The sequence below is a fragment of the Frankliniella occidentalis genome, unplaced genomic scaffold, assembly GCF_000697945.3.
Source record: "Frankliniella occidentalis isolate FOCC.00 unplaced genomic scaffold, Focc_3.1 Scaffold402, whole genome shotgun sequence".
NCBI lineage: Eukaryota > Metazoa > Arthropoda > Insecta > Thysanoptera > Thripidae > Frankliniella > Frankliniella occidentalis.
In genome coordinates this window covers 1-9175 of record NW_026267524.1, presented here as the reverse complement: position 1 = coordinate 9175, position 9175 = coordinate 1, and the positions used below count along the sequence as shown (strand labels likewise).

Sequence of the window (9175 nt, the reverse complement as noted above, 5' to 3'; positions counted from 1 at the left end):
CCCCCCCTTTTCCTCCTTTTCCCCTCTTACTCCCCCTCACCCTCGGTCCTTTGTGGTGGGCTGGGCGAATCTTGGCCCGCGCTGGCGCTGCGCTACCTAACGGCCCGAGCCTGGGGTATCGCCGTGCGGTCTGGTCTTCCCCCTCCGTCGCACCCCTCCTTTCCGCTCCGAGCACGGGTGGGAGTATACTGCGACCCCCCAGCGCATCACACTCTCTGCAACCAGCTTCACACGTGAAGGTCGTGACAGCACCTTCGTCCAGGAAGTTCGCAGTGCACCCATCTACATCTGGAGTGCACATTTGCTTGCACCTACCTGCAAGAGTGTGTGAAAGGAAACAAGGCCGCAGTGTGAGCGTGGCTTTGCTTTGGATTGTGGCACGCGATATTGCCATATTCCCTGTAGCTCAAACCTTGATAACCCGACGCTGACTCTTCGCATCTCTCATCACCGTCAATTGGCCGTTTACGGACGCAATGTTATGCCTTGTGATGGGGTATTGCCGAGGTTGATAAGCAAGCAGTCTTCGAGGGAGTGGGGTATCGCCGTCGCCATTTTACTCTGCAGTTTATTCATGATTTTTCTTCCACCGCGAGTTGGTCACGTGGGAGGGGGGACCTGGCGACGTTCTCTTTTCATTAGGAACAAAAAGCAATTTATTTGACTTTAATAACAAAAACAAAATTAAACTATTCAACATATTGCACAAATTCACCCGCCCGCAGTATTCGTGCACCGCATAAGTTTACACTACAAAACAATTATCACACTAGTCACTCTCACACTCACTAATAATCACGCTACTCACACAATCACGCACATTTACTCATCACAGTATAAAAATCGCCGCGCGCAAGTGACTTACTCTACGGACGTTATGGCTCCCCTAGATTTGTCACACGCCACTTAAATATTCGTGTCCGCGTTGACGTCACACGGGCACACCAGGCCTCTGGCTGGTTGAAAACACTTCGACGGCGTATAATCGCCACCGCCTTTCATTGACTAAATGTCTCACCGATCGATCATTTCGATGGATAATTTCATCCAATTCGGCCAGTGTCTTCAGTGTTTGTTGTTGGCCTCCTCCTGCGGGAGGCCGCCACTCCGGTCGCTGTTCTGGCTGATGTGGTTGAGGATGTTGTTCTGCAGCTGGCTCAGGTCCTTGAGCTCGCAGCCGGCGGCCGCCGCGTCGTCGCTTTCCCGTCGGCCGGCCTGGTCGAGGTGCAGCTTGGAGCTGTACATCTGCGCCTCGGGCTGCACGGCCGACACGACGGGCTTCACGTCCTCGTCGTCAAAGATCTGCACGTCTTTGACGAAGTACCACACGCCGGCGTCGAATAGCGTCCCGATCAGAACGAAACCTAAGGGGCAGAGGCGGCGTCGAACATCACGGGGAGCTCGTAGGTCGAGGGGAGCAAATAAGGAAGGACTGAATGAGAACGAGAGAACTTACCTGCGGATGTGAGATTAAGTAGGTACCGCAGTGATTCCCCGTTGTAGAGCCAGCAGTTGCCATTGCCCGAACACGTCTTTCCCCACACTAAGCATGTTGCATCTGCAAGATGAATGTAGGGGTGATTTCTTGATAAATTCCTTACCGAATGACCGGGTTTGCTGCCATAAGGCTCTTTTTACTATACGTACCCATTAAGTAGCCAAAGAAGATGGGCGACGGCATGAAGGCGAACAGGCTCATGAGGGTGATGCCGAGCCCCATGGCCACCGGCTTGTCCTTCTCTTCGACGCACCTGCAGCAGGCCAAGGACATACACACAGAGATTACGTTGGCCTTTGGCGCGTCGAAGAGGTATACAACTCAACGGACAGAGCGCCTTACCTGACGGACACGAGGAAGTTCGTGGCCCTGCCGGTCGCGCCGCTGAACTTGAGCACGCAGACCACGGCCAGGAACATGTAGAACATGTGCGAGCAGTCGACGGGGCACGCGCCCGGGGTGGCAATGCCGCCCGCGGTGAACGTGTCAGTGCCGAAGGGCCTCGGGGACGCGGCGGGCGTGGTCGTCGCCAGGGTGGTCGTCTCGTGCAGCAGCGTCGTCGCGTTGCCCGGCAGCGGCGCGATGCAGCTGCAGTTCTGGTACACCTTGGCGCCGCTCGGCAGGCGGTCGTAGTCGCGACAGCCGGCGTGGCACGCCGAGATGTAGGTGGTGTAGCCGTCGGACGCGCACACCGGGGAGTACTTGACGTACTCGCACAGGCAGCCCGCGTTGCACTGGAAGGACGTCTCCAGCCTGGGTGGTGAAGAAAAGGCGGTGACCCAAAACGTACAAGTCCAACACTCAGACATCAATAGTTATCCTTGGTTTTGTTTTTTGTTTTCAACCAACTTTGCTGGGAATAAAAATATTCAATTCTTTTAAAAGTGTACTTTTGTTAGATGAGGTGAACGGCCAGGCGGCTGACTTGACCTTAATCCAACATCGCGCGCAAAATCTTCCGGTGTGCAAAACATAAAAAAGTTGATCACGATCAGTTGTGCGTAATCAGTTGGACGGGTGCGTCCAAAGTGTCGGCCCAGATAAGAGCGCAGGGGCAGGGTTGGGCGCCCGCCAACCGGCAGATAGGCAACCCGTCGCGCTCGGGAGTCCCTGCATTGCCTATCCTCGGGGCGTCGTGGGCATGGGTTGTGTAAGTGGGCACGGGTTGTGTGAGTAAACTAACTACTCACTCTCCGTTGGGCTTGAGCAGGCCGCCGTAGCTGTCGTTGTCCGGGCAGCCGAGGAAGATGTACGAGATGATGCCGGCGGCCGAGACGAGCCCGACGAACGTGTTCCACAGCGCCATCTGGCGGGCGTTGGGCCGGTACTTGGTGATGACGAGCCCGGACAGCAGGATGCCGATGCCGGAGAACACGATGCCGACCGTGCCCGTGACCAGGCTGGAGCTCGACGCCGACTGCCGGTACTGCGTCTCGATGTACTTGGGCATGTAGATCCAGTACGGCATGTAGCCGAAGAAGTAGAAGACGGAGGCGGCGTTGTTGCACATGAGGGTCGGGTTCTGCATCAGGCGCTTGAACGTCAGCAGCATATCTGCGGGTCGGCAAAAGTGCCGGAGAGTCAGGTATTTATTTCGCCAACTTGGTCGTGATTTAATTTTTGTTTGCAGGGGCGCGCCACCCACCTTTCAGCGAGGCCGAGGAGTGCTCCTCGGCCACGCCGCCCTCCTTCTCCTTGAGCTCCTTGGCGGCGGCGCGGCGCGCGGCGGCCCGGGGCAGCATCTTGGGGAAGAGGCCGAGCACGGAGGCGAAGAGGAACAGCAGCGCGGCCAGGATGATCCAGCCCAGCCACCAGGCGCCCAGCCAGCGCGGGTCCGTGTTGTCGATGGTGGGCGACAGCGACGGCGAGATGTACAGCTTGAGGCAGAAGGAGGCCAGGGCGTAGCCGATGCACGGGCCCAGCATCCGCAGGAAGTAGGAGAAACCTGGAAACGGAAGCACACGGATAAGGTCAGGACGAACTTTCGACAGAACCACCGCGGGGCTCGCACCCGAGCTCGTTTGGAGAAACTGACTGATAAGCGCGGGGGTCTTGTCCTTCTTGATGTTATCGTCCATGTAGGAGACGCCGATGGTGTAGTACAGTGAGCCGCCGATGCCCGACACGAGCTGCGCAAGGAAGAGGATGGCCACCGGGGCCAGGTTGCCCTCCTCTGCGTCGCACTGGATGGCGGGCTGGCCCTCGAGCGCGCACATGAGCTTGCGCTCCATTTTGTCTGCGGCGGAGATCAGAAAGCCCATGTCATTGTCACACAAACACAGACACACACACACACAGGTTATTTGGAGCTGTGCACAAAAATTAAGCCATTTCAGGGATGGAGGAAAATTTTCTTGGGTTGGTGAAGTTTTATCATGGCGTCTGAAAGAGCCTTCAGGGAGCTCAATTAGACCGCCGACGCGAAAAGTACCCTCTCCCCCCAAATAAAATATAAAACAAGCACATACACAAAGCAAAAACACGAGGTAATTTCTGCAAGGCTTAAAAACTGCGTAAAGGGCGTAAAGGGAAGGGTGCGTATTTTTTTTCTCACCCCGCTCTTCCCTGGACGCGTTGCGGTCGAAGACGGCGCCGTGTTCGACGGTGAGCGCGAGCGAGTCCTCGCCGGGGCCGTACATGAGGTGCGGCAGGGCGGTGAGCAGGCAGTAGAGCACCACGGTGTAGATGCCGAACGCGATCCATCGCGGCCGGTGGCCCTTGCCCGCGTAGTAGCTCAGGAAGACGGACACGAACAGCTGCGTGAAGTCGTTGCCCACCGTGATGACGCCTGAAGCAGTGCGGGAGTGACAGAGACACAGACGTTACGTAAACGTTATGTAAACCTTCAGTAAGTGCACCATCACCATTTTATTGCAACACACAAACTATTTACTTTATTTTACGTTTTCTCGTCCGGTGTGCACTACGCATTTTTTGTGAAATAATTGCACTGCATATTACTGCTGCAATGAGCGAAGTGGCGGCCGCGGGCGGGGCTTACACGGCAGATAACACGTGTCTGGAGAGATCCAGTGCCGGTCAGTAGCTCAACGCAACCGATAAGGTGTGTCTAGAGACCGCGGCGCGATATCGAACGCAGCGCGGCATCGACCAGAGTCGGAATGTCGCCATTATCATCGTAATAAAAAGGGTCAGTTCAGTTCGTCCCTGTGCCGACTGTGAGTATAGTGCGAGTAAAGAGATCGCCTGTTATGGAAGTGCGACAGAGTCGAGATGTCGACGACTCACGCACACGGACAACCACTCTCTCTCTCTCTCGCACTCGTTGGTCATACACGCGACGGGCCGGCGGCTCCCGGGGCGTTATGACTGCCGCACTTAGCGTTATCACCAGCACGGCCGCCGCCGCCGCCCCGTCGCGCACATCGTACCCACCGATCGTCTTGCTGGGGATCTTGAACCTCTTCTCCAGGGTGGTGATGATGCCGTTGGAGTAGGCGTAGCTGGCCGAGAAGATGCAGCCCAGCAGGCCGTACACGAGCACGTACACATTCTTAGTGGCGAACCTTGAACACGAGCGGAAGGGCGTTACACACGGTGCGACAGGAGGAGTGCCGCACGTGAGGCAGCGGTAACGCTAATCCCCCAGCCAACATGGCACCATACTCCCGACGACGGCGTCACAGTGACGCCGAAAAAAGGCGTCGGCACTCCCTACCGAAACGGAGGCAAAACTATCCGAGTATGCATGGGCACTGGGTAACGGCACGGCTACAAGGGTGGTTATGGTACCTCTGCAGCCAGGCTCCTCGGATTATCCCGATGCCGCACGAGGTCTCCTCGGTGATGGGCAGGTCGCGGTACAGGTCCTCCAGGTCGCTCTTCCTGGCGTCGGGCGCGACGATCACGGGGCTGCTGCTGCTGTTCTTCTTGGCGTCGCCGGCGGCGGCCAGGTTGCGCTCGAGCAGCGGGGCGCGCACCGCGGCCCCGTTGCTGTCCTTATCCTTCTCGGTGGCGGACATGTCGAGCGTGCTCTCGAGCTCGGCCTCGAGCAGCGCACCCTCCTCCGGTCTGCTGCTGCTGCTGCTGCTGCTGCGGTAGCGCGGGCCGGGGGTTGCTGGTCCGGTTGCTGCTGCTGCTGCTGCTGCTCCGGTTGACGCTGCTGGTCCTGCTGACGCTGGCTCGGCTGGCCCCGGCCCGGTTGACGCTGACCCGGCTGCTACAGAGGCTCTGCTGCCGATGCACCGCGCGGCGCGCCGCCCCGCTCACCGCGGCCAGCGCGGGGCGCTGATAACAACGCCGCCCCATCTCTCTCGCACCACATCCCTCCCGGGGCCCCCGCCGGGGCGCAGCCAGTCGCCGCACCTCCACACCTGTGTGCGACAGAGACAGCCAATCGTGATACAGAATAATAAAAACCAAACCGCGCGCTCCTCGCGAGAAAGAAGAGGAGGAGAGGTAAAGGCGCGGAGCTGCGGGGGCGGGTTAGGGGCCGGCCCAACGCGCGCGATCAGCATCGGCGAGCCACTCGCCAGGTCGCCGACTCCTGATAAGAGGCTGCCATGCTCGGTAAATAAAGCCGCCGAGCCAGAGACGAGTCCTGCGACTGACCACCACTCCAGGCGCCCCACCGCCACCGCCCGCAGGCCCCGCAGGCCGCAGGCTCTCCCTACTATGTACTCCCTACGGCGGCGGCCTGCCCTGCGGCCCTTGCCCGTTTGAATCACCCACAACCACCGTGACTTGCTGCTACTATGCTTTCCCAAAACTTCGCGCATAACAAAAGGGCGACGGGGCAGACATAGACCATGACGCGGCCGCCGGCGACGGGAGCGCGCGCCGTAATCTTACCTCCGTATTTGAAGAGAGCGGGAGACGCTTTCGTAACGCGTTCGACGGTCGGGGCCGTCACGTGTGCAAGCCGCACTGCATGCCGGGTGGCAGCGCGTCTCCAAACACACGGCCGCCAAAGTGCAATGAGGGCCTGTCTAGCTCGTATTACAGCACTCTTCGCGCTATGCTCGGCGGTAATATTGACCGATGATTTTGGCCGTGGCATATGGTCGTACGCCATCCAAAGGCCATACGCACTTCAGATTTACGTGTCTGTTAGATTTGGCACACTGTTAAGCTCCAGGGATCCCGCGCTTTATAGAGGTTCCAAATATTAAAGCCTCTTTAATTTGTTTCCATAGAGTTGATGGGGGACAAATTTGCAGAGAGAGGGCAGACTCGGACTGGACTGTGTTTCTAAGTGGATGAGCTGCGGACAGGGGTGCGCCATGGTCGACGAAAGGCTCAGCAGCGCAGACTCAGCCTTCGCTACGCATCGCTCCGCCCCGCGCCGCCACGTCCCGCCCTGCCCGCCACGCTACGCCCCGCCAGACCACCGCGCGCTGCCCCGCGGTCCGCAACTGAGAACTGCGCCTCCATTGTGAGGCTAATCCCCAGTTCAATTGCGACGCGAGTCTAGAGAGCCACGGACGGGAGCAGGGGGCGGGGGGCGAGGTGGGGTGACCACGCGCCTGCCCGTGGAGAGAAGGGAACAGAGACGCACTCGACGACGTGCGCACAGCTGTCCTCGGTGCGCCGAGCCGGAGAAGGCCGTGCTCCTGGCCCCACGCGCTCGCGGCCCTGCCCCTGGGCCCCACGCCCCGCACCACCGCGACGTCCTTCCTTATCGCACCACCACGAAGTTTCATGAGGCTGCGTGGACGTCGTTGTTTGCCGCAGCAGCCGGGGAGGATCTCACGGCAACTCGCGGCTGTCGAGCTCAAATACGAAACAAGCTTCGGCACACACGGCGGCCGCCGCGCTTCCTTGGCGGTGGCGCGGGCCCACCCCACCCTGCCCCACTACGCTCTCTGCCCCACTCCCCCGCCCCTGCCCTCTTGACCTGCGAGTCCTCGCTGTCCTGGGCGCGTCCGGCCGCACGCGAGGACGCAGACGAGGCCCTCGAGGTGGCGGTGGAGGACTCACCCACACGACACCACCCGCCCTGCCTCGAAGAGCAGCCCGGCCGACGTTACGTGACGTTGCCAAGCCCGGGGGTGTTGTTGGTGCTGTCGGTACCCGTTTGGGGTTGGCCGCCCTAGTCCGTCGCCGTGCCTTCCTGGTGCGCGACGTGCAGCTCAGCAGTTGGCAGCAGCGCGGCCAGCACTACGGCCGGCCCCCCGGGGCCCAGCCCAGCAGGCCCAGCACGGCCAGAGTTTCGCCGAGCAGGACAAGCCACTTTGTGAGGAGGAGGCCGGCGCGGCGGGGAGGTGCGGTGCGGTGCGGCGCGGAGGCGAGCCTAGGGCCTCCAGATTATCTCATCCAGCGCGGTCATGTGTCGTCCAGGCCGCGCCGTCCCACTCGCCTGGTGCCCCTGGCGGCCCGTCGTCGTTGTCGTGGTCCTCACCCCAGCCTCTCTTCCCCTGTCCCCCCACCTCATGCTATCCTCCCGATGGGCCCAGCAGTGACGCACCTCCCCGATGATGGGAGTTGGGAGTCCTCATCATGCGAGCCGCGTTGAAGAACAGTGGCGTTCGTCAAAGAATCTGATTCAGATCGCGACACCCTATAGCTCGAAATGATCATAATTAACTGTGTAAAATTGACTGTTGGGAACCTGGTTGGCTGAGCGAAGTAAGCGAAGACAAATTACTCCAGTGACCAAAACGTCCCTATCTTGGCAAACACGTAGCGGATATTCAGGGTGTGCTAGCCCTCTGTATAAAAAAACGAGTCGTCTGATATGGCGGATGAGTGATCGTCCAGAAATTACGTCGGGTTTCCTTCGATTCATTTTCAGGATTCGATTCAAAGTCAGGAGCTCGGCGCCTGCGAGACTTAGGGTAGGCCGACCCGCACTACATGCTTGCACTGCAGGCACGATTTTGCCTACCCATTAGGCGGCATGAGAGCTTGCATTTGCTGAATTTGTCAGGTTTAGGACGGAGAATGGCGGACGCGCTTTCTCGGTGATCCAAACCCGAAGGGGTATAGAAGGCAGCAGCCTTGAAGCCCTCTGGAGTTTTGGAGAAACTCTACTTACGTTTTGTGCCCTTTCCCCATGGTGTGGCGGAATAGAAATCAGCAGGCGTTCATCTTACTTTGCCTCTAAGGCCACGAAGGATCCTCTCCGTAAAAAACGGACCGCTGCTGGCTTCTCTCCCGCCCAACCCCTCTTCTGCTACACCTGGCTCTGTAATTTTTCATTAAACGTGCTTGGATCAACTTCCAGGATGGTGGATCCCCGCTCGATCTTCACCCCCTACCCCCTTTTCCCTCCGTTCAGGAGCCCTTAGGTGAACATGCATCCCCCACCCCCCTTAAAAAATCACGCTGGATTTAGGGCGATGCGGGGAACATTTTCCACTGTACCGCGTATCTAAACAGAAGGTGCTTGTTACATGGCATACTGAGAGGCCGTGCAAGTGACTCCGTGGCGCTCTCTCACTATGAGCTCGGGCCTGCGGGTCATCGGGGTGTCCCTGCTAAGTAAAGGCGGGGGCTTTGAGGCGTGCTTGGAGTCGTGCCGGAGGCGTGTCGGAGGGATGTGCTCTCTGTCGCTCCGGCTCGCTCCAGCCCCGATAAGGCCTTGTCCCGGACCACCGTCCACCCCCACCCCCACCCCGTATCGTCGCCGCGCTCGCTCCTTTCTTCATCTTCTCCATCATACTTTTTAAGCCCTAGAAGCTTAAACCGTCTCCTCCTCATAATTTTTATGCATAT

The 9175-nt window shown here is 59.0% G+C and overlaps 1 protein-coding gene across 1 annotated transcript; it reads right to left on the bottom strand.

Annotated features, from left to right (window-relative positions):
• Positions 1–651: 651 nt before the first annotated feature.
• LOC113218086 (solute carrier organic anion transporter family member 74D-like) lies at positions 652–7596 on the bottom strand. The gene is made up of 11 exons (XM_026438280.2): positions 7439–7596; positions 5252–5832; positions 4895–5025; positions 4053–4286; positions 3534–3734; positions 3144–3443; positions 2689–3052; positions 1841–2251; positions 1648–1751; positions 1457–1558; positions 652–1364 (listed from the first exon to the last, which is right to left on the bottom strand). The coding sequence occupies exons 2-11, from the start codon at positions 5479–5481 to the stop codon at positions 1066–1068; spliced, it is 2376 nt and encodes a 791-aa protein (XP_026294065.1). The 5' UTR covers positions 5482–5832; positions 7439–7596; the 3' UTR covers positions 652–1065.
• Between the last annotated feature and the right edge of the window lie 1579 nt (positions 7597–9175).

Bases quoted from the DNA above. Each gene is read 5' to 3' on its own strand.
- LOC113218086 (XM_026438280.2), bottom strand. From the start codon at position 5,481: ATGTCCGCCACCGAGAAGGATAAGGACAGCAACGGGGCCGCGGTGCGC. The intron at 3,735-4,052 runs GTGAGAAAAAAA...TCTCCGCCGCAG, and splicing joins CGCGTCCAGGGAAGAGCGGG to ACAAAATGGAGCGCAAGCTC. The intron at 3,444-3,533 runs GTCAGTTTCTCC...TTCCGTTTCCAG, and splicing joins CAAGACCCCCGCGCTTATCA to GTTTCTCCTACTTCCTGCGG.